This window comes from Athene cunicularia (genome assembly GCF_003259725.1).
Source record: "Athene cunicularia isolate RWA chromosome 7 unlocalized genomic scaffold, athCun1 chr7_part1, whole genome shotgun sequence".
Lineage (NCBI taxonomy): Eukaryota > Metazoa > Chordata > Aves > Strigiformes > Strigidae > Athene > Athene cunicularia.
The window spans coordinates 15,372,507-15,397,528 of record NW_020799107.1 but is presented as its reverse complement, the minus strand read 5'-3'; the positions used below and the strand labels follow the sequence as shown (position 1 = coordinate 15,397,528).

At 37.7% G+C, this 25,022-nt stretch overlaps 1 protein-coding gene across 4 annotated transcripts; it reads left to right on the top strand.

The window, feature by feature from the left end:
- Nucleotides 1–357: 357 nt before the first annotated feature.
- ITGA6 (integrin subunit alpha 6) lies at nt 358–25,022 on the top strand. Of its 4 annotated transcripts, XM_026852388.1 has the most exons (25): nt 358–485; nt 835–914; nt 2,595–2,850; nt 4,373–4,504; nt 6,825–7,035; nt 7,480–7,673; nt 7,807–7,895; nt 8,641–8,768; nt 10,500–10,595; nt 11,101–11,162; nt 12,716–12,873; nt 13,756–13,911; nt 14,656–14,771; nt 15,591–15,780; nt 15,864–15,947; nt 16,148–16,227; nt 16,362–16,439; nt 16,543–16,645; nt 17,738–17,911; nt 18,454–18,552; nt 18,873–18,983; nt 19,066–19,164; nt 19,508–19,633; nt 21,073–21,202; nt 22,936–25,022. In XM_026852388.1, exons 2-24 carry the CDS (start codon nt 846–848, stop codon nt 21,178–21,180), a joined length of 2,919 nt encoding a protein of 972 aa, XP_026708189.1. In that variant the 5' UTR covers nt 358–485; nt 835–845; the 3' UTR covers nt 21,181–21,202; nt 22,936–25,022. The 4 variants fall into 4 exon arrangements, with proteins under 4 accessions (XP_026708189.1, XP_026708188.1, XP_026708186.1 ...); XM_026852387.1 differs by lacking the exon at nt 21,073–21,202; XM_026852385.1 differs by lacking the exons at nt 21,073–21,202; nt 22,936–25,022 and having other exon boundaries at nt 19,508–21,062.

Here is a 25,022-nt window from a genome sequence, read left to right as displayed (position 1 = left end):
ACTGACAATTTCAAAAAATACCCCACTTGACTCCCTAATAGAAGGATGTTTTTTTGCAAAACTGCTAGACACCTACTTTTTTTTTTTCATTCTCAACACTCTTAGTGAACATATAAACAAAAATAGCAGTAATAACAATGCATTTACTGGTTTGCAGGTCCAATAATTGCAGAACTATTACTGCTTTACAGCTGCTCCCCACTTTTTTTTTTAAGGGACAGTGCTTTGATATAGCTTTTCGTCTTCAAATGGTTGCACGTCAAACATATAGCAACATGGGGAAAACACTTCCTGATTCTGTTGCTTTCCTCTTTTTTAATATGTCCTCTGTAGATCTTAAAGTTATTTCTCTTGCAGATTGCTGGTTGGAGCTCCTCGGGAAAAGGCCTTTCCATCTCAACAAGCCAACAGAACAGGAGGGTTGTACAGCTGTGACATTGCATCTCCAAATACACGCTGCACACGTGTCATATTTGATGAAGAGAGTAAGTTCTTTATTGCTTTTGTTTTGGATTGAAACAGTTGTCTGATTTTCCTTATTTGATGTGGGCCTTTCCAGAGGCAATGTTACTGAATAGTTGCTTCTGTGGATTTATACTAACTTTTTTTGATCAGCATAAGTTGTGGCTTCTTACTCTTCTGTAAATTGATGTGACATGAAGTAATAGGCTACAAGTGTTTCATGAAATGGATGTCAGTGATAAAATGTACAGCACTGCCACCTGCAGACTGTCTCATGTATTGTATGAAGTGCCTGTCCTGACAGGGACTTCAAAAGAAAAGAAAAAAAAGTAATTAACTTAATGTTTGAAGCTGTATTATGATACCCTGCAGCTGACCCGAAGATGGAGAGTAAAGAAGACCAATGGATGGGTGTAACTGTCCAAAGTCAAGGGCCAGGAGGAAATGTGGTGGTAAGTCTAAAGGACTAACTTATAAAAACATTTTGGGTCTACAGTAAATGTTCTAAATGGTCTGAATTTTTATGCAGCTGTCTGAAAGGTAACTTTCTTCTAAGGACGGACTTAAATGTCTCCCTAGCCAAGTCAGGTACTTGACACAGAAAAATAATTTAAAGCTTTTACAAACTCAGTTAGCCTTTCTTTATAACCTTTGTAACAATCTAGGATGGACAGTTCATTTTCAGGGTGTCCACTTAATTTTTTTTGTGATATACAGGTTGTATCTTTTGAATACCACTGGCTACAGAAATAGGGAAAATAGTGTGATAAGGTTGTAAAAGTAGCAGGCTATCATCAGCCTGTTTTCCAAGATGATCAGCCTAACTTGTAACTTTCATCAGGGACTTTGGCTGAGTTGCTCCTGCGAATTAATAAGGCCATTGCATTTCAGTAAGACTACTAGCTATTCCTTATTTAGTACAACACAGAGAAAAAGCTTTCAGGAGTTGCCAGATAATGTTAATTTTTAAGCTCTTTCTCAGTTAAATAAACCTCTTGTGGTGCTGCAGGATACCAGCTACATCAGAAAATGGGTGTGCAGTGAAGCTTCTCCATCTAATTATATTCTTGTAGGTTAGTGTCACTGCTTCCAAATTGAGGCAGGCGACTTCAGGGTGTGAATCTGGAGTTATTTAAGGATATAGAGGCAGTAATAACTTGCTTCAGTCTGCCTCAGAACTCGAAGGGGGGAAGAGCAGATGGAAGGAGTCCTGCTCATTGAATAATTAATCATCAACTAATACTGTCTTGTCTTTTCTGAGAAGGAACTTTTCTTTGTAAGTGATAAGTGGGAAATGCACTTACTAAATGAGGTGTGGGCATCCTGAAGGTCACTGTGCAGCAGGGCAGTGCTGCAGTGCTCTGTGTGGAGCAGCTGGGTGTTGGCTTAATATTTAAGTCTTGACAGGAACCATAGAAAAGGTATGTCAGCTGAGAAACTTGGCTTGCTTGTGCTCTTCACACACCTACTACATCTGGTTCTGCAGAACCCACTGCTGGCAAAGGGGTTTGATTGTTCCACCTTTTTACAGTGGTTTGGTGGTCATTTAACCCAGTGGCTATTCATCCTTTGTGTTAAGTATTTGAATAGAATTCTGTTCCCAGGTGAACAGTCTTCCCCTCCCCTTCACAGGAGAAGCTTTCAGCCTCTGCTTTGTGGCACTTTCTTGGAAGGGGTGAGGTCTGAATAGTCGCAGGTAGATGGTAGTTGAACCAGCTTCTCATGTCCTGCACAAGCATGTGAGTCACTGAACTCTGACAGCTGTAGGGAAACACAGCCAACTCCTTCTTTGAGAGATAGGGTGGTTCTCTCCTCACTTCTTGAGAGAGGGGGATTAGGTATGAGGGAAGGCTTTAGGACTAAAAGCCCTAAATGCCACAGAGAAGAGGGATTTAACCATGTGGCCTTCCTTGACCATGAATCTGGTTGCTCTGACTTGGATCCATAGATGCCCCGCTCTTCCTGTTTGTTGCCCATAGGGAACAGTGGACTCTGCATTGCAACATGGATGTGTCTACAAGGTGACTGACAGCACTGCTGGCATGAAGTATTGCTAAAGGAGACCAGTCTTCTTTGATGACTTGCATACAGACATACAGAAAACATCGCTTACGATTTCTTCTATCTTGCAGACGTGTGCACATCGCTATGAGAAAAGGCAGTATGTTAACACAGTGCAGGAAACCCGGGATATCATTGGAAGGTGCTATGTGCTGAGCCAGGATCTCACTATTAAGGATGATATGGATAATGGAGTGTGGAGTTTTTGTGATGGTCGTTTAAGAGGCCACGAGAAGTTTGGTTCCTGTCAGCAAGGTGTCGCTGCTACTTTTACTAGAGACTATCATTATATTGTGTTTGGTGCCCCAGGCACTTACAACTGGAAAGGTATGTACAACCTGGCTTCCTTCCTGCCTACCCTTCTCATTTCCTCTGAGATTACTCACAAGGGTTGCATCCTAATTTTTTTTTTTTTTTTTGGAGGAGGAGGGAGGGTATAATGGGGTTCTAATGATTTTATCCCATTTTCACAAAGTGCTGTGCTCCTGTATCAAAAATATTTACAGAAGTTCCTTTAAATATCTGTGAAGGAGTACTTATGAATGGATAATGAGACTCTGTACATATATATGGCAAATTTTTCCCTTATTAGTCTTGATCTTATGGTGGGATCAAATGCTTGCTTTGCAACTTCCATACTGGAACAAATCACTAAATTATTTTAAAGTTATTTGACCAACCTTTTTTCCTGCATTTGAGTAGACGTTAGGTAGCTGCACTGAAATGTTTGTTTATCCTGCAGTATTCTCCACTTTATTATTTGTGAAGTCTGTGGAAAAGTAGTACTTCCCAAATTAAATACTGGAGGATTGCAGGAAGATAACTGAACAGAGCAATAAATACTACATGTATTTGTATCTAAATCCATGGATATCCATGTAAAATTCTGTGGATCATCTGTCAGACTAAGAGCCGAGTACTTTATATCACCTAGGAGATATTCCAAAACTTCAGGGAAAAAACCCATAGATTTTCTCTGTTAGTTTATACTGAGAAGCATTTAAATTGCTAGCTCTATCTCTTTCTCTTAAAGTGATTTTCCCCGTCACACTTCATTACACCAACAGCTGTAAATACTTCCCTCTTTAGAACATCTGATCCTGCAACCATTACATTTTTTCCCCTCGTACACCTGTGCCTGCTATATGAACCATGCCAAATCTTTGAGTTAAGCTCTGGCACAAGGTGTACTTCAGCAAAAACTTAATCTTCCACATATCTGTCAACAAAATCTGACCAAGCTGAAATAGCATATTGAGTTCAGACACTGTTTTACTTTAATTGCAGAGAAGTGCGATGACAGTCATAAGAGTACTCTTTTGTATCATGGGAAAACATGTTTATGCTTGCCAAGATGTTAAATGTTCCCGTTGATAAAAGGGAAGCACACATTTTATTGAACAATAGCTCTTTTCCCCTTAAATAATGTTTTCTAAATATATCACCAGTGTTTGTCATAGCTGAACAGTATTATTTTTTTTTGTGTATTCCTGTGTATTTACTTCCCTTTTTAAGAGAGGCTTTATAAGGTTGAGAACTGTGGGATGAGGGTGGTTCCTGACCAAGTTGGTCCAATGTTTTAGTTGAGAATTTTCTTAAGACACGACGTTTTCCAGATCATTTGCATGGTCTCTCTGTAGAGCAGTGTGAGATTCTGGCACACACAGAGAACTTAGAAATTCATTGCGTTTTGAAAACACTTTCATCCAGTGCACTATTCTGTGTTTGTCCCATTTGAACAGCAGTCACTATCTCGTTCATCATAATTAATGTTAGTTGGGAACCATTTATCTGTTATTTTTCTCCCTTACCATTCATTTGCTTTTATTTTATCATTTCATTTCTTCAGGGGTGGTTCGTGCAGAGCAAAAGAATCAGACATTTTATGATCTGGGTATCTTTGATGATGGGCCTTACGAAGTTGGTGATGAGAGCCGCCAAGATAAGAATCTAGTTCCTGTTCCAGCTAACAGTTACTTAGGTAGGATTAAGTATGTATGGTAAATCTCTTTAGGTGCTTCTTAAACATTTGTGATCCCAGCCTGATGCAATGATGCAAAAAGGGAGCAGAAAATCCTTTATTTGTGGACCCTGTAGCATGTTAACCATTTTGGATAATTCACATCTCCTTCCATGTTTATGAGCCAGTTTTAAGTGTAAGATGACAATCTGCTGAGGTATTGTACTTAGGAGAGCTGCTAATGTCATGAGAGATTTAAGAGCTGTGATGAGGATCTACAGGAATGTCGGGGAGTGATTGTAATTGCTCTAATGGTTCAATGTATGGTTCTGTGGTCTGTAGTTACAAGGTCTCTGCTATGTGGTATCAGAAGGTTTATCAGAATTTGAGTTTCTGGAGGTAACTGCTAGGACTGGTTTCTCGCTCCTGGTAGGCGAGCGCAGTTTTTTTAGTCAAGTTTTTAAAACTCAGTGGCCTTTTTATAGGCCTTTTATATTTTAAGTGTGTGTGTGTTGCAGGAGGTGAGTCTCTTGCACTTTGTACACACACAAAAGCAGAATTTGTCCTTAGGCCAGTGGATTTTACCGTATACTGGTGAGATATTCTGGTGCAGAGAAAAGGCTACAGTGCATTTTTGGAAAGGCCTTAAGTGTAAAATGTAAAGAACCTTTCTGTTCTGATGCAGATTCTGTTGTGTATTGATCCTCTGCTTTTGGCATATGCAACAGATGCAATTTTGGTAACCTGAAACTGGAATTTATGTGAGAGTGGTGGAAAGCTGAACAGATGGGAAGGGCATTGCTAATATAAAAAGTAAAAGTGAGTCAAGAAAAGAGCCAACTTAGAGCTACATATCTGTTAGAAGAAATAGAACATAAAATTCCATTAAATATCAGCAGTAATTACTGAATAAAAAAAAATAATCATAAGAGCTTATGTTAGAAAGACAAGCTGATTAGCCTCTTCTGGTGAAATAAGAATTGGTAAGGTGAGGAGTGCTGCGGAGGTGTCTTTTGCTGTGAACAGAGTAATACCGACCTTTTTCAGTTTCATAACAAATGCATTTATCTCCTAAATGTAAATGCTATCTTTCATTTGTCACAATCAAACCCACTTCCAGGCAAGCTTGGTGTTCACTGGCATTGCTGTTCCCTCTGTTTAGACAGTAAATAAACATGGTTATAGCTGCTTTGCTCAACTGTATTTTTTTCTCTTCAATTTTTCACTCATGTTTACAGGTCTTCTATTTTTGACAGCTGTATCTGACACTCATCCAGATCAGTTTGTATACAAAACATTGCCTCCCGGCATACAGGTGGACAAATCGGTGGATGTAACGATGAATAGCTACTTAGGTTTGTGACCACTTGATGTGGCAGCATCTGGTCAGACATAATCTCCAAACCTCTGACATGATCCTCTCCCCTCCACCCCCCTCATCTCAAATACATTGCAAGTAAAAGCATGTGAAAACAGGGATTCAGATGAAGAGCAGCTTGCAAAATAACGTGGCTTCAGAGAAACACTGATTTGTCATGCATTTCTCCAAAACTCTCTCATCCCTCCCCAAGACAGGACTCCCTGAATTTTTCTGAAACTGTCTTGTTGTGCATTGCTGTAATTGAGAATTTTCGTAGTAGTGGTGAAGTTTTTCAGAAGAGGTTTCCATCTGCTGGCTAGTATCTTTCTTCCTTGCAATGTGTGTAATTTTCTACTTTGGCCTTTATTGGATATGTAGGTACATGCAATATATTGTTTTAACTCAGTTTTTCATATATTTTAAAACGTATTGACTTTTATAAAGACTAAATTCATTTGAACATGTCTTTTAGGGATGCATTAAATTGCCAATTTCACCATTACTGTGTAAGGTGATTCTCAAATACTGTATACATCGTTCATGTAAAAAACCTTGCTTGTGCGGCACATTTTGCATGTTTGAAATAGAATGATACTGACTTGTACTTAGGAAGTTCCATAATAATTTTACCAGTGGTGAAATACTCGAGCTATATTCAAGTGGTAAGCATAGACATTTCTAAGCTAGTGTGTTTAAAAATGGTCTTATATTTGGCGTCTGTGAAAAGTAGATCTGTGTGAGCAATGAAATATTTTGTGAGGAAAATACTTAAACGTAATGTATGGAGGAGGGTAGGCTTGTAAACGTGTATCCACCAGTCCAAACAGAAATGGAGAATTGCCAGTATATCATACTCTGTTTTAGACAAGACCTCTGTTCAATATACCACTTTAATACAGTAGGGGAATTTATTTTTCCTATTAACAATACAAGCTGTTAGTTAGTTTGTTTATATTTTATTTCTTTCTTTCTCTACTGAAGGTTTCTCTTTGGACTCTGGTAAAGGAATTGTTTCCCAAAATGAGATGACTTTTGTGTCTGGTGCCCCAAGAGCCAACCACAGTGGAGCAGTTGTTTTACTGAAAAAAGAGAAAAATCAGAGAGCACTTTCACTTGAGCACATGTTTGAAGGAGAAGGGTTGGCCTCTTCTTTTGGCTATGACGTTGCTGTTGTGGATCTCAACAATGATGGGTATGGCCTTGGGTAACTCCTGCTGCCTGTATTTTGAAGGATGACAATCTGGCTTATTTCTGCTTTGGTTTTTCACCTAAGAAATACAAAGAATGCCCAATCCCATCTTTCTTGTTTTGCTGGAGGAAATGGCAAGCATTTCAGAGAACCAGTCAGGACACACAGTCTCTTCTATAATTAGAAATGTAGAAACAGTTTTATTTAAATTTGAACAATTAGTGTAAACAAAGAAAGAAGAAACAAATCTCATACCTGAAAAAGGCCCTAGAAGGTCACGGGGAATCTACCCAGCTCGTAGTATCAGTGGAGCTGTTGTTGCTCAACCGGTTTAATGTACTTTTTAGTCTTTGTTCAGCAGCTTTTTGGCTAGCTGGCCTTGAGGCCACAATCGGGTCAGTTATGTTTCACAGTTCTGTAAAAGCACTGGGGTTTTTTTTCTTTAAGATGGCAAGACATTGTTGTTGGAGCCCCGCAATATTTTGACAGAAGTGGAGATATTGGTGGTGCTGTGTACATCTACATTAACCAGCAAGGCAAATGGGAAGGGGTGAAACCTGTTCGCTTAAATGGAACCACGGACTCCATGTTTGGTCTTGCAGTTGAAAATGTTGGGGATGTTAATCAGGATGGCTACCCAGGTGAGTGAAAAATGATGACAATAAAAATGTGACTTCTTTGCTAATGCCAGACTTGGAAAACTTTATCCTTACCATGATTGCAAGCTGCAGAAAAAGAACAATTATTTTAGATGTTGCTACTTCTTTTCAACAGATATTGCAGTAGGGGCTCCATATGATGGTTTCGGCAAAGTATACATTTATCATGGATCCAAGAATGGAATAAATACAAAACCAGCTCAGGTAATGAAATAACCTTTACTGTATGTAATTAGTCTTGCACAAAATTTAAAGGAATGACAGGGCTATCCATCTTCTCCTTTTCCCTTACTATCAGTGGGGTGGTGGGTATGCAGCAAAGTCACAGGATGCTTCAAAGATTGCACTACTGACCAGAAAGATCAGGAATTCTTGATTTTAATACACATTTTTCTTTCTGGGACAGTCCTTTGGCACCAATAATACGCAGAGAGGGGGGAAAAAGGCATGTAGATGTGTAAGTTTTGTTTTTGTGAAAAAAATTTGGGGACTTGAAAATAATTAGTTTCTTCATTTTCACTACTAATACTTCACTGTCTTAATAAAAAATGTTTATGCCTTTTTCTTTTTTTCTTGAGACCCAATGTGTTCAGTTGCAAGGTGAGAATGGAACTTGATTACACTTCCTAGAATACTATTAAAATACTTTCTAGAATACTTTCTCAGTTTCAAGTGCCTATACTGCATAAATACTATAAAGATAAGCTAGGTAACATTTTTATGCAAAACAGTAATTTCTGGTACTCGCCGCTATTGCAAAGTAACTTCTTGGAAGAAAAGCAGATCCTCTTGGCACTTCAGTGTCATTTACCTGAGCACAGGGGTTCTATTTCCTTGTATCTCATCTCTCTCTTTGTTTTCAGGCCATAAACCAATGATGTTCACTTGTTACTTATTTCACTTTTATAGCTTTTAAATGTCTGAATTCCCTCAATCTGTTTTCCCTTAGATTCTTGATGGTGAAAAAACAGGCACTGATTTCTTTGGCTATTCTATTGCTGGAAACATGGACCTGGATAAAAATTCCTACCCTGATATTGCTGTTGGTTCCCTTTCAGATTCTGTATCTGTGTTCAGGTATTATATGCAGAACTGTAACTAATTACACCAAGGTTCTGGTTTTAGTTTTTTAAAAACAAACTGCTTAGACATAACAAAAAGCTGTTTGGCCTGGAGATTATTTTTCTGTCTAGAAGTTGGAAATTCTGGGGTTGAAAATTTCCATAAATTGGTTTGTTACTTTATCTCCCTCTTCTTACCGAGAAGCTGCCTCACAATCAGTACAGGGCAAGAGGGTGAACTGGAGCACTGACATGTGTAGTGTATCTGTACCTTAGCTTTGCCCCGTGGTAGCTCACCTGGATGCTCGTGTCCTTTGATGGAATTAAGGATGATAAGTAATTCTTTGGCTTTAAGAAAGGAAACCTGATATATTTGCTACAGCTTTTGTCTGCTGCCGTTCTATAAATCTAATCCTGCTTTACTGAAGATAGAACAAAACCAAACCCCTCTTTTGTAGCTGAGGATCCAAAAGCAGTGAGGCATGTGGCCCTGCTGAGGCTGCAGTGGGGTCCATGAAGCAGCTGTGAGGAAGCCCTGCAGATAGGATCCTTTCGGACATGTCCTAAATAGGGATGAGGTCACGGACTTTTGCAGACCTCTGCTTTTTTTCCCCAGTTTAATGTACTGTTAAGTTGAATCACTAGTAATGAGCAGGAAGAGGACTGTCTCCTCATCAGAGCTGTGAATTCTGCATTAAGTTCAGGTCTTCAGTTGTTGCTGTCAGGTCCCAAAGGAGGAGGAACAGAAACTCCAGAAATGAGTTATCTTAGTTTTGGGTATGAAAACCACTCTACCTTTCAGGCAGAACGACCTTTCCTACAATTTGTTGATGATCTAATCTCTAAGGAGTATAGCATCTGTGTACTTAATTGGAGTGTTCTTAAATACACTGAAACGGCACCCAGCAAACGCAACTCGTATTGCCTGTGGAAGGGAAGTTGGTTAGATTAGTAAGTCTGCTTACTCAAAAGGAGCTTTAATCATTTGCTGATAAGGGCACTACAAAAACTTTTACAAAGGTGAGAACAGAAATGCTTTATGGTGACAAACAGTGAAGGGGGTGGTCAGGTTAAAAGAATTTTGCTAGGAAAGGAGGAGGTGGCTTAGTGGCTGTTTTAAATAAGCCTTGGATGCTTTGATGAGAGTGCAATCAGCTCATTCATTTGTTCATGTGAACGGTCTTTTCTTGTCCCTTCCAAAAAGGAAGAGAAAGGAAAAGTTGTCGGGTTGAATTATGGTTACAGCCTACATGCAGAGGAGTCAGGACATGAAAACATTGTTTCCCACAGTCACCCAGGCTCCACATTAAAGCTGTTGTGAACATTCATATGAATGAACTGTAGTAGCTACAGTTCACAGGGGCTGAATTACCAGTGGGGTGGGAACCATCACTTCGAATTTTCTGGTTTTTATATGTGTGTAAAATGACAACTACAACATCACATTAATGTGCCCTGCTTCCCTGTCAGGCATTTAATACCAGTGTAGCTGTTTTTTGTGATTTGCTTTGCTTAGCTTTAAGTAGTTTTCTTTTGTTTCTAAGCTTTGCTCAGTTTTCAGTCATTTTCTTTTGTTTCTAACAGTTATTAAAGCCAAACTCTCTGTTTTTTTGGGGTGTCTTTGCTGCAAGTCAGTGCAGGCATGGAGGGTATCTGGGATTCAGATGGATTATTTCATTAATCAACAGAAACTTTTCCTTCTTTTTCTACCCCTTCTTTTCATTCCCCATTTTTCTCCCAAATGAAGATCTCGGCCTGTGATAAGCATTAAAAGAAGCATTACAGTACAGCCTGACAAAATTGATCTAAAGAAGAAAAACCCCGAGGACCCTAGTGAAATATGGTAATTTTGAAAAAAGTTATTGTATTAGAAGCCTTGGTGTAGTGAGTTTTCTGTTGGCAAAACTTGGTCAGTCTGTGGTGATGTTAAAGTGAATTAATATGTCAGTCATGTAAGTTAAATGTATCTACATGTGATCATTTTGACTTCCTGAATTTGCTGTGACTGCTGTGCTAAAGACAAGGTGTGGAGTATGTTCTGTTCATAATGTCCATTTCTGAAAATGAATGACACTTTGACACTTAAGGCTTTTAACACTTATAAGTATCTGAACTTGAACAGCTTTCTCATGAGTAGAGATGTAAGAGCAAATGCCAAAAAATATTTTTTCTAATTGCTTACTAACCATTTTTTCTTGCTTTGTAATTCTGTTTAGTAAGCAGTAAATTACTATTCTAGCATGAAAACCACAGTCATAAGACTGATAATATCACTTAATGTACTGTTAAAACTTTTCAGTCTGCTGTACTATGTCTTATTAAAGTCAAGTTCCTGGCACTTTTTACAGGATGGATGTAAAAGCATGTTTCCAATATACTGCAAACCCCAGAGATTTAAACCCAAGAATAAGTAAGTTTTGAAGATAAATATTTTTGATTTGTTTGTCGCGTGGTTTGTTTTTTCTTTTTTCTTTAGAGAGTGTATGATGGAAGAATAGTAAATTATAGTGACTCATCTCAGACTGACTGTCAAATTTAAAATGTTATTCAGTACTAAGGTCAATCAGCTATTGCACTATCTGTATTTAGAGTAACACAGAATCACAGAATACCAGGTTGGAAGGGACCTCAAGGATCATCTGGTCCAACTTTTCTTGGCAGAAGCACAGTCTAGACAAGATGGCCCAGCACCCTGCCCAGCTGAATCTTGGAAGTGTCCAGTGCTGGGGAATCCACCACTTTGCTGGGGAGATTATTCAAGTGGCTTATTGTTCTCACCGTGGAAAATTTTCCTCTTGAAATTTATTGTATTTAGAGTCATGCTGGTGTGTTAGGCAGTTCTGTGGATGACAGACTGAACTGAAGCTTTCTAGGTAACGTAACTGCCAGTGAGCAAATGGCTGCCATACAGACCAAAACCATTTTGCCTCTCCAGGTTACTGCTGCTTTAGAAAAATTTTAAAAAGTCCATTTTATATATAATTAGTAACCATTATTTCTTATTGGAGACCTACCCTATAAAACGGTATTCTGTATTAATGAAAATGGTTTTGTGGAAGTCGGTAACCGAAATAAAAAAATCATTGTATTAATAGGAGACTGGAAGGCTGTGCCATAAATATAGTTTAAAATGTAAAGCATTAGTTCCTCAAGTCTCCGTTTTTTTGTCATAACAATGCTGCTGTTTCCCACACAGTTTTCTGATGTGTAGTTTTTGAGAGAAAATAAGAATTTAAAGCCCAAACCTCCTTTTCCTGTGTTGTTTTAAGTGTCTCAGTTACTTGCAAAATCCATAGGATGTGCCTGAATAAGGTCCTGGTCCTTCATCGGGTCAGGTGCTTCCAGCTCGCAGAGGTAGCTCACATGTGCCCGTCTGCACGCTCTGGAGGCCTGGCACACCTGATGCTGTTCCCATCCTTGCAACACTGAACGGGCTCAGTGAATAGAGAGATCTGGACTCTGTATCTTTTAATCATCTATCAAAACATGTCTCGGCATACAACTAGAAAGCTGTAGTCACACTTTTGCTTTCAATGTTAAAATTAGCCAAGGTACCTTGACCTCAAAATCCTGCTTGGCTGTAGGTGCTATCAGGGACAGAACTGAAATCAGGGATAACAGCATTTATAGTTTTGTATCTCAGCCCTCTACTGGCTTCAGAGCAGCAATTACAGCTCATCCAGCCAGCTCTGCATGCTGCTAAAGTAACAGGGCACTTTTGGAATAAAAGCATTTGGTTTAGAAGTTTCCTTTAGATACATGCATCTGGACCTCAACTGGAGAGGGCCAAACTTAACAGATACAGAAAATTTTGTAAATAACTGAAAATGGCTTGTGAAGCTCAGCACTGGCTGAAACCATCTGCTAGAATAGTGCTGCAAGATCATCCCTGGAGAAATTACAATTTTGTTTAGTAAGGCAAGGGTGTTGTTTTATAGTGACCTACTTTATTTCCTCATATAGAGATCAACTATACATTTGAAGCAGAAAATGAGAGGAGGCAGTTAGGCCTGCCATCTAGGGTGCGGTTTAAAGACCACCTGTCTGATCAGTTTACTGCAAGTACAACCCTAAGGGGGCAGAACTCGAAAGAGTGTGTGACAACTAAGCTTGTACTGCAGGTAAGGCAGAGTATTTAATTTTTATTTCATTTAGATCCATTTCAAACAAAAGCATGCTCTTTTTTCTTTCAACCTCATGGTACTTTTGTATGCAACTTTAAAGTCACATGCAATATAAAGCTTTAAAACTAGAAAACTACCATAGTTAAGTAGTACCTTTCTGTTCCCTGCACACATGCTGCTTCCTCCTGTTGCCTTTCTTATGAAGTATGAATAAAAGTTGTAGCCACTGCAACATGCTCTGGAGGTCCATAGCTGAACTAATTTAGAACAATAGGGAACAGATGCCAAAAATGGAGAGCTGTTTCCAGTAGAAGTAATAGTTACAAAATTTAATGGTGTGACTAGCTTGGAAAGAATTTTAACTCATGGGTTTTGGAGAGGATGAACATATAGGAAAAGCAAGCTTAGTATGTGCTCTCTGACTTCGCTGCTATACTGGCCCTTAACAGTGGCATTCCTCTAGGACCTGAAGAAATTTTCTGCCTGTGGCTTGCCAGTAATGAGCCAGCCTCCAAGGTTGCTTTTGACCACAGGAAGTTAAAGATCTTCAACTCAACAATAGGGAAAAGTGCATTATTTTTTTTAATGTTGTAAGTGAATTTCATTTGCCTGTGTTACCATCGGTTGTTCCTAGGAATTAATGGTGAGAGAAATAATCAGATTGGGAAGCCAGAGGAAGAAAAATAAAAGTCAGTAGGGCTAGGCTCCTTGTGTTCTTGCACATTTTTAGAAAATGATGGGTTTCTATATAGTTTAATACTGTAAAATGCAGTAGAAAAGATGTTGCTTTATGGCTTGTTCTAAAACGTGTATCCTAGTCTTTGTGTTGTTTCTTCTCTGCACTGTACACTAACTATGCCACTTAAAATATTTTAACAGGAAAAAATTAAAGATAAGCTACGCCCCATTCCAATATCAGTCAGTGTTAAGATTGCTGGCCTGGAGTCTAGCTCACCGTCCACAAGGAAAGAGAAGGCGCTTCCGGATCTTATACCAATTCTAAATTCAAATGAATCTGAAACGAAGACCACAAAAGTAAGCCTTTGATACCACATTTTCCCATAAATCTGCACTTTATTAAATCACTGAATTTTAAGGACTGTAGAAAACTAAATTATGACTGAAGGAAATAATTGGGGTGGCACTGGTCTTCTAGCAACTGGTTCGTATTTTTTGTTTTGTTATGAACTTGTTACAAAATGTTACAAACTATGTCCCGTGTTTCTTTTGCAATAAAAATGAAGATGGTATAGCTGCTAGGTTTTTTTTTTCTCTCCAACAAGCTTAGGAGGAAATGTACTTCTGATTAAAAATGGAAATCCATAGTCTCCTGTTGTGAACACTTGTCCCACGTCACAAAATAATGTGCAGTCTAATTCTTCCATGGCTAGGATGCTGTAACAGCATTTGAGCTTTGCAGCAATGATGTAAAAGAGAGGGAATGTCTTGGGTAAAAGATCTTATTTCCTCAACACTGTTGAAGAACCAGACTTCACATGTTTTTCCTCATTAGAAGTGTACCTCTCGCTTAGAACTGTGTACCTCTCGCTTAGAACTATCTACCTCTGCCTCATAGTTGCATTTAGAGTTCTAAATTATCATCATCAAGGGCTGTCTCTCATGAAGAAAAACTCTTGACAGGCAGTAAGTCAACTTAAAGCCTTGCTTTACCAGGAAAGCATCTCTGAGTTCCCTGTTTGAGTGCTTTATGTGTTGCACATCAGAAATCTTAAGTTAGCATCATGTGGCATGCAGTAAAAGTGCTTTGGTTTTATTTAGGTGGAGTTTTTAAAAGAAGGCTGTGGAGAAGACAACGAATGTCACAGCAATCTGAAACTTCAGTACCGGTTTTGCACTAGAGAAGGAAATGAAGACAGGTTTACTTATTTACCAATGTAAGTAAGCCTTGATTAATACATTGCTAAAATTCAAAATATCAAGTGTTTAAAAGAACTTTTAGGAGAGGATTTTGGGAGATAGAGCAGCTTTGTTCTGTTAAGTCTGGCAAACAGAGCCCTGTGTAGTAGTGCTGATCTGTAAGGATGAGGAAGGTGGGGGAGTACGGATGAGCTTTAGAAGAAGAGCTGGTCAGGTGAATACAAAATGGCCACAACAGTGCAGGTGTGGGCTAAAAGTTAGAAAAAAGTTTCTAACCCCTAAAGAAATGAGATTCTAAAGCAGCTTGGTAGTAGTTTTTTGGGGGTGATACTGTTAACTGTTTTTGAGATGAAATTTGATTGTGAGTATGACAATATGATATACTGTAGTCTAGTAGCCCAGGAGGGCCAGTGAAATCAGAAAAGTGGTGTAAAACAAACAAAAGGAATCATGTTTACTTACTGTCAACAGTTAGTGACTGACTTGGAAGCCAGAACCATGTCTGTTTTACAAGAAAAAATAAGTTGGTAAATCTACTCAAGAGAAAGTTCATCACTAGTAAACATAAGCCAGATACAAGTGCTGGTTCAGAAATACTATAAACGCTTGATTACTTTGAGGGGTAGATCAGCCTGTTCTATCCTGTTAACTGCTGGCCACTCTGAGAGGAAACACTGCTCTGCAAAAAAACCTAGGACCAGTCACGTGTTTATGATTTTACAGTAATTTTTCCCTAATAGAGGGAATTATATTTTGGGTAAACCACAGTAAGCAGCAAATTTCCATACACATTTGTGTTCCTAATGCACACAACCCTGTATACTCTGTTTGTGTAGTGAAAATGGCATGCCAGTGCTTGTTCTGAAAGACCAGAAAGATATTGCGTTGGAAATAACAGTGACAAACAATCCATCTGATGCAAAAAATCCACAAAAAGATGGTGAAGATGCATATGAAGCTAAACTCATAGCAACTTTTCCAGACAGTCTGACATACTCTGCATTCAGGGAGATGAGGGGTTATCCTGTAAGTATTTTTAAGAGAAAAAATACTCGAATTTAAAAATATTTTCAACATGTTTTACTTCTAAATGCATTCTGTTTAATCAGGAAAAACAGCTAACATGTGGTGCTAACCAGAATGGTTCTCAAGCAGAGTGTGAACTTGGAAATCCTTTCAAAAGAAATTCCAATGTAAGTTGCATCTATTTTACTCAAGTTATAAAATCTGATTCTTGACTGCAGTCATGCAAAATTTCTATGTGTCGTAACTGGAAATTTGATTTGGATCTGTCTCTAACTCTAGAACTTGATGGTGTATTTCTATAATATTGTATATGTTAATACAGTTTATAAAATGTTTACATATTTAATGAATGTTCTTTCTTGTCTAGGTAACCTTTTATTTGATCTTAAGTACCACTAAAGTTAATGTTGATACAACAGACTTGGACATTAATCTGAAGTTAGAAACGTAAGTTTTCTTTGAGTGTGTTTTTATATACAGTTGGAACATTTTGAATTAACTTGTTCGATCCACAAAAGCAATTTCATAGTAAAGACTGCTAAATTTGTACAATAAACAGCATTGTTTTCTTTTCATTGTAGAACAAGCACTCAAGTTAATTCGACTCCAATTACAGCTAGTGCTAAAGTGGTTCTTGAATTGCTTTTATCACTCACTGGGTAAGTGTTGATAGCACAACAAATGGGGGGGCTGGGGACAACAGTTTTGCTGCAGACTTCATTAAAATGTGATTATTCTCCTTCCCCACCCCCACCTGAACAGAGTTGCTAAGCCTTCTCAGGTGTATTTTGGAGGTAACATCGTTGGTGAGAGTGCTATGAAATCTGAAGATAATATTGGAAACCTCATAGAGTATGAATTCAGAGTGAGTAATTCAGATTAATGTGAAAAACTGCTTTTAATCTAATGAACAGCTTCTCTCTTTATGCATATGAATACTTGGGAAAATGGCTGGATTTAAAATTGGCTTTTCTTGTCCCAAAATCCTCTTTCCTCATCAGAACATGCAGTCTGACTGCAGACTAGAGCTTCTTTAGGCCTTGACTGTATTCTGAGGAAGCGGCCTAAGGCCACATTTTATTTGAGAGCAGTTGCTGCACATTCAGTTGTACAGCATAAAACCCTATGGAGGCAGGGAACAAACTTAAACCTAAAATCCTAACTGTGCAGGCCTAGGTGTTAGCTGGTGCACCCAGACAGTGGGTACGCCTGCATGCAGGATTGAGCAGGCACAAGAAAATGCTGCGGGAGCTACTATGAACGTGTAAGTCTATTTCCCTCTGTTGGTCTTCTGCCTAACTGACAAATCAAGGAGAAGGCTGACAGAGGTGATTTTGGTTCTGTAAGAGAATTGTTTTTTTTCTACACAGTTAACGCAAGCCCTGCTGTCTTGGTACAGAATAGTTTATCAGGATTAAACTATGTTTAATCCATCAGTGTCAATTCTTTACTTCCTCCTGTACCTGCAAGCATATATTAAAGTAGAAGCAGTTAGAATATCTGGTTTGGAACTTGCTATCGTGAAGAATAACACCAAGAAAGCAAAAAATAAGTTGGGAAACAACTTCCAGACATAGGAGAGTAAGAGCTGGTTACCTTTCCATGTCAGAGTTTCTCATAACCTTTCAGTTTGCCTCAGTTATGTAACTGAATGATTTGTTAACTCTAAACTGGAGTTGTTGTTTCACATGAAGATAGATTTCTAAAAATCAACAGCTTAAAGTTCATGTTAGAGAATTTTAATAATTCTATGTTTAAACTCTCTATTTACTTGCTATCTAAATGTGCCAGATTCAGTATATGCTTTGCCTTGATACTGTTTTGACTGTCTTTCATTTGCTTTTAAATTTCCTGTTAGCTGCACACTTAAAACTTGCCCAGGTCAGTAACACATTTGATCGAGAAGAAAATACCTTTAAAAAGCATTTCACAGTTTAAAGAATGTTTGTTTTAACAGGTAACTAACTTGGGAAGACCACTGAAAACATTTGGTACTGCTTCCCTGGACATCCAGTGGCCAAAAGAAATCAGTAATGGCAAATGGCTGCTTTATTTGATGAAAATAGATTCCAAAGGCTTGGAAAAAGTCTCCTGTCAACCCGAGAATGAAATCAATAGTTTGCATGTTGTGGTACGTTACCCTGCCTTCTGTTCATGAATTGGTACAACGTGAAAGCACTGCAGCATGTAATAGTAGGACATAAGAACTTGTCTCCGGGATTTTTTTTATTTTAAGCAGCTCACAGGCACAATACATGAACTATCAAAGGTTAAAGCTTATTAGGAGACTTCATAACAGCTAATGAGGATAGTATGCTAAAGGATAGATGCTAACTCATGGTGACTCTTTTTGTAATGGGCCCTGTTGACATATGCTCTTACAGGATGAAACTGCTGATTGTTTTAACAGATTTCATCAGCATTATTGATATCTGTTCTAGTTCTTACACAGAAAACAATAAACAAGAAACATTTCTCCAGCCTGGGGGAATTCTATGTACTTTCTTAAAGAGAAAGGACTTGCACTTAAACTTAGTTATGTACTTATGTACAACAAAGATAAGAATTTCTCAAGCAAGTTTGTATGGGATTAGAATTAAGCGATTCTTATGCTAAACTACTAGAACTCTTCTTGCTCTTTTTTTTTTTTTCTTTTTTCTTCTCTCTTTTTAGGAATCCCATAACTCAAGAAGGAAACGTGAGGTTGCAGAGAAGCAGATTACAGACAGCAAGACTTTCTCTTTATTCTCAGAAAGAAAATATAAGACCTTGGTAAGCATATTGCACCAACTTGTCTTGTCAGATATGCCTCCGCCTCAGAGTTTGGCAGAGTGAAAGATGGTATCTCTTTGCTTTGTTTTTTTCTTAAATCCAAGTACCGATGCTTTTAAAATTTGACCATTTTGATTATCTACTATTGAGAGAGAAATAGGAAGAATTTCTGCATAGTTATTTACATAAAAATAAGTAGGTAATAGCATCTTTATTGTTATCTTCATATGGCTGTCAGTACAAACAGATTTTGATACTTTTACATAAATATGATGCATATAATCCAATTTTTATTTACATGTAGAAATTTGTAATTTCAGGACTGCAATGTGAATGCACGCTGTGTTGACATAAAATGTCCCCTGAAGGGTTTAGACAGCAAGGCATCCATTGTGCTGCGTTCCAGACTGTGGAACAGTACTTTCTTAGAAGTAAGTCCTCTACCTGTCATTTCCCAAAGGTCAGAGTTCTTTCCTGTTCTGTGCCTAAGGTCCATATTTTATTTTGGAACAGGAATACTCCAAAATGAACTACCTGGACATTCTCATTAGGGCTTCAATCAGTGTTCCTGCTGCAGCTAAGAATGTTAAACTCACAAATGAAGTTGCTCAGGTGGGTTCAACATCTAATGCTAACCGTGTGTGGTTGTGATGTTTCCAGCTTATCTCAAAGACTAAAAAAAAAAAAACAACCCCAAACTGTTTTAAAACAAAAGAAGCTTAAAGTTTAGCTTTTTAACTGAGTTCTGAATTACTGATCATTTTTATCTTTCAGTCAGGTTGGAAAAATTCACTACCTTATTGAAATGATACCAGTAGGAACACTTTCTTCAGAAACATTTTGTAGATGAGAGAATACATCTTGTTAGAGAAAAGACTGTATAAATTGCAGCTTTATATTTAACATGGATACTTCTGAAATGCTCTTTCCATCTTCACATATTTTTGCTCCTTAGGTCCGTGTTACTGTCTTTCCTGCAAAACCAGTAGCACTTTATACAGGAGTACCTTGGTGGATCATTGCGGTGGCTATTTTTGCTGGAATACTGATGCTTGCACTATTGGTATTCTTACTATGGAAGGTGAGTTTTTATTCATCTGGTTATTTTACATTTCCTGGTCTACAGCTGACAAGACAGCCAACTGTTTGGGCAAAAATGATTAAATATTTTGGTTTGTATTTGGGACTCAAAATAGAGCAAAACTACCCAAACCATACATTACCTTTATCAGTTTCTCAGTTTTGCAACATTTGGAATGAAGATGGTTACACAGGAATACTTGTTACGAAATTTTTCTGTTTCACCATACTCAAAAGGAAGTATTGTGAGCTCTGGGCAAAATGTGAGACACATGTTCAGAGACCACAGTTACTTTGATATGGATAGATAAGAGCTGATTGAGGCTTTTGCAGTTAGGTGAACTATTTACAAATGTTTTTAGCAGGGCTTTGTTCTGAGAACATTAAAAACATCATTAAACTGGTAGTAGATGAAAATAACCAAAAGGTACAGAAATAATACATGGCTGAGTGGTGGTGGTGAATTTCTGTAGTATTGTTTTTTTTTTATCTTGGAAACCCTAAAGGAGTAAATAAGTGTGTTTAACAGAAGGTTAATAATTTGCAAAAGAAAAATCAAGTACCTATCTTTCTAACTACCTTTGGCATTTTTACAACTAATAGTGGTTCCAAGCATAACAAGGCAGTCTTTTTATTCTCAGTTTTTACAGGGAGAGGCTGTTATGGGATAACACAAGGTTATTAAGAAAAGATGTGAAGAACATCCTGTCTGTCAGTTTCTTCTGGAGAAAGGGCAGCCATTAGTTTTGTGGAGAAGCTAATTTGCTCAGATAATTCTGGGGGATAGTTTCAACTTCCTTATTAACTAATAAATGCCTGGCCCCTGCTGCAAATCCTTCTGATGAAGTAATACTTTGGGTGGGCTGTTAGGTTATAACTACTAGTGTTTTAATGCACATGAAAATACATATATTTTTCACATATGCACACACAGTGTAAATTGCTTCTTTTGTTGACAAACACTGTGCATCTTATGAAGGATAAACATGGCACTTCAGAGACAGTTACATTTAAGACCAATGCTTGTGTTGTACAGGTCAAAAGCAGTACTCATTTTTGTTCTACCCTATGTTTTTGTCTATCCTGTGGACTAGTCCACACTTGGGTTTCTGTACAGACATCTTTCTGCTCTTCACAGCCAGCTTTAGTTGCTATGGACATACTTTATAGAAGCTTTTCTTAAAAAAACCACAACAGATGTATTACAAATGTAACAAAATGCCTCTAAAATAATACTCTTTACCTCAGGTTACTCTATTATTTTTCAGATCAAGTTAGTCCAATAAGTTCTCAGATCTAGAAACAGCTGAGTTCTTGTGTATTTTTTTCTTCCTGTGAAGGGCTAATGGGAAGATAGTTCACAGAGTTAATTTGTCAGTTTTAATATGTTTGACAACTTCTAGGCCATAAAAAATGACTAAATACCTTGCTTCCTTGTAGTGTGGTTTCTTCAAGAGAAATAAGAAAGATCATTATGATGCCACATATCACAAGGCTGAGATCCATGCTCAGCCATCTGATAAAGAGAGGCTTACTTCTGATGCATAGTATTGATCTACTTCTGTAATTGGTAATTGATGATACTTTTTTAATTTTTAGCTGTGGCACATGCTGTGGTTGCGGTGGCTAACTGAAGCTTTTACTGCATATGTTCTATTAACTTTGGATTTCAAACTATCATACTTGCTTGCTCATTCTGTCAATACATTTTCAGCTTTTGGTGCACATCAACACACACAGGTGTTTCCCTTGGTCTAAAAAGCTTATTTATTTCTTTAGAAAACACACTGACCTGTTGCAGTGGCTTCTAGTTTTGGTTTGGTTTTTTAAATTTATGTTTTAAAAGTACAAATAAGTTATTAAGATTGAGAGATGGTAATCAGCACTGCAGAATTAAGATTTAAAGCTAAGACCATGTGGATGATAAACTTGCTGTACTAACTTTTAGTGCATGCTAAAAGATAAATTACTTATAATGATGAAAGGGGTTTTCATGAGAACTTAATTGCTCTGGAAACATCTGTTTTCCTTCAATTCTAAGGTATACTTTTCTAGGAACACAATTTCCTCTGCTGAAGCTACTAGACGCGTGATGATTTATGCTTCCAGCAACCTTTACTCAAGATATTACATGTCGCATGTACATTGTATTAATAAAAGATGCTTGGGAGCAGGGGGTGGGGAGGAATTCTTAACTGAAATATGTCAAAACAGTGTTTAATGAAATCTTAACTAAGTAATGGCCAAAGACTTGGTCTGTACCTTGATGCAATTTATTTTCTAAATTCAGTTCCATGTAAGTTCTAATGTTATTCAAAAGAATCCCTAACCAAACAAAAACAAAAGACCCACCAGCGCAAATACTGTGAACAAAACCTTGCTGCTTCTATTTTTTTTTTCTAGCAGTGTCTAATGACAGCTGGATGGCACAATGTCTCTTAACCTTAATCTTGACATCAGTGACCCATAAGCATGTAAATCTGAGTGTCTACCAATCATCATCTTTGTAATTCTGTGGCCATAATTCCATTTTGGTTTGAAAATTAATTTCAGACCATTCTGTAATATTTAAAGGCAGTTTTTAAAGTGGTTTTGAATAAAAAATTGCAGGGCATAAATAAGCTGTAAAAGATTTAATCTAGGGAGACTTGTGTCGTGGTACATTACAAAGCTTTCAAGTTATGTCTGGTTTTTATCCTATGGTAAATTAAGCAAGACTCATGTTCTAATACTGTGGAGTTAGCTCAGGTGACTGTAGTTGAGATGGTGCTTTGAAAAACAAGGCCCCAGTGTGACTTTGTTAACACTTTGTTACAGTAATAACTTTTGTTACTAGCCTTTGTAAAGGCCTTGGAAATCCTTCTGTAGAGCTTTAAAGGTAAATCATGTCACCATACAGGAAGATACTGAAGTACATACCTACCTTTGATTCAGGAGAAGCAAGCTTTCCTGAACTGTATGTACTTCTTTGTGTAGCATTAAATTCTCTCCTTGAAAGAAGACTTTAAAAGTCTTAAAGACTGTAAACCAAATTTAGAAAGTTAGCAGAGGGAATATTTTTAAGGTATTACAATTACCAGATTGTCAGACTGTGCCATTTATCTTCAACTGCTGCTGGAACAACTAATGTAGACCCGCTGGCCCACATTTTTACAGCTACAAATGCTATGGTTTTGGCCTACATATATTTGGTTTCCGTTTTCTTACCTGTGTATCTGTACAAAGGAAGACTTTATTGCTTTATAACTGTTGTTGTTTGGCAACAACTTAAACCTAAACTATTCTTTTTCTTCTCTGCCCCAGTGTGGGTTCTTCCAGCGATCTAGGTACGAAGACAGTGTCCCCCGATATCATGCTGTAAGAATTCGAAAAGAAGAGCGACAGATCAAAGATGGGAAATGCAAAGACCTTGAGACAAAACAGTGGTTCACAAAATGGAATGAAAATGAAAGTTATTCTTAGGGAAAATTCTTTTCATCCACAAAGTTCAGAGAGGTTTAAGGTTTTCATTAATGGAATACCGATGGAGTTAGACCTATGAACACTATGGACATTCACCATTTGATTGTAGATATTATTACTTATATTGAGGCTTTTGTTTGCACAGTTAAAATTGCTTCAACAGACTTTATTTGCATTATTTAATTTCCAAACTGCCTCTTTCCCCCTCAAATCTGACTCACACTTCAGAAGATACTGTACTGATCTGGGGTCTTTTCTGCAAAATACACAAACCCACTACAGCAGACTTTTCCCTGTGACCCTGACCTTCTTCCTAGGCATGAAAGGAATGCATGGTTAAGGTCAAAAACAGGTTCTCTATCGTTCCTTCAATGCATAGTCCATTATCAACACACAGTGGCCTTAACACCATTCAAATGTAATCTGAAGATTTGTAAATCTACTCTAGTCATAAACCTTGCCTGCTGCAGTAGTTAGTTAGGTCTTAACAAAAAGCACCATTTTAAATTACATGTGCAATAGGTCATGTTGCTCATTCTTTTAAGATCAGATTGAGTGATTCTTGCTCACGACAAATATACACAGGTTTTTTTTAAAAGAGAGGTTTGAATATTAGATGTACTTTTTGTATATATATATTTTAGTCATGTTTATATTTATTTTTGTTATAAATCATTGTCTTTGACTAACTGTTAGGCCAAAGACTTAACTGAACTTTCAAATCCACTGTGTTTTTGAACTTCAGATTATGAGACCTGAGGCTTTCTTCCACTGCATTTTTAATAAGTCACTGAAGATGCCAATGCTTTCTAAAATTGTAAATATTTATTCCAGTGGTGCATGTGGGGGCTTTTTTTCCCCTGATATTACAACTTTATGCAACAGGAATCATCAGGTCTTGTAACATGATTTGTATATTACTTCAGACTATTTAACCATTTGGACACCAAGCAGAAGTAGGGAATTTACATAGTTTTACACTTACTGTAAGAAAGCAAGAGGTTCTCTGCAAACAGCCTTCCAGCTTCGTAAGGACTTCCTGTTTGGCGAAAGGCACTGACTACTGCAACTGTTACCCAGCACTTGAAGGAGGCTGTGAATACCTAACCTACCTTAACTCTGGGGATCTGAGCTGATCCATGCTGAGACTACTGAATCCTCTTCTTGAATGCCTGAATGTTGATAAAAGTAGAACCACAATGTTGTGTTTATCAGTAATCTAGTTATTGTGTAACATAACTGATAAAACTATTTAAAAGAGTTTACTTTTTTTACCCATGTTCTAAAGTGGTGGTACTATGTTAAGAACAAAGATTTAGTTCACAACTGTTTATTTCATGTGAAACAAAATTCTGCTCAAGAAGCACGCATGTTAATTGCTAGCAATTTGAACTATGCAAAAACCTCTTGGTACTTTTTCCCCTCATAGGGTAAAAACCGGCTAGGAGGGAAGTTGTCAAGTCTCTGGTTTCTACTACTAACTTTGAACATACCTTCTTGGAAGGTGTGGTCACCTAAAAAGTTATCATTATAGAAGGTGCATTAATTTAATAGACTCTTCTTCCTGCCACTAAATAATCTCAGTATATTGTGACCGTCATTTTATGAACACTTACATGTGTCTTTAGGTGTTACCCAGTTTCTGAGCTGATTTGCTGGAAGGCTCAACAGCATCAGAAGCTGGGCTAATCAGGGGCTAAGAAGCCTGACAGATAGCCTTGCATTTAAAAGAAAATTGTGGTCCTCCCTAAGAACATGATGTCTTAGCAGTGTTAAACTGGAAGTTCTTGAAAAGTCAGTCATGTCACTGGTATACTTTTCTCTCAAACATGTTTTTATACCAGCTAGCAATGCTACATCATTCCACAATTAGAAATTACCTGTGGATATTTGTATAGAAGCGTGAAATAAAATTTTTTTAAATTAAA

Coding starts and splice junctions, on each gene's coding strand:
- ITGA6 (XM_026852385.1), top strand. CDS start 846: ATGGAGAGTAAAGAAGACCAATGGATGGGTGTAACTGTCCAAAGTCAA. Junction 14,772..15,590: donor AGGTTTACTTATTTACCAAT/GTAAGTAAGCCT, acceptor CTGTTTGTGTAG/TGAAAATGGCATGCCAGTGC. Junction 15,948..16,147: donor CTTTCAAAAGAAATTCCAAT/GTAAGTTGCATC, acceptor TTTCTTGTCTAG/GTAACCTTTTATTTGATCTT.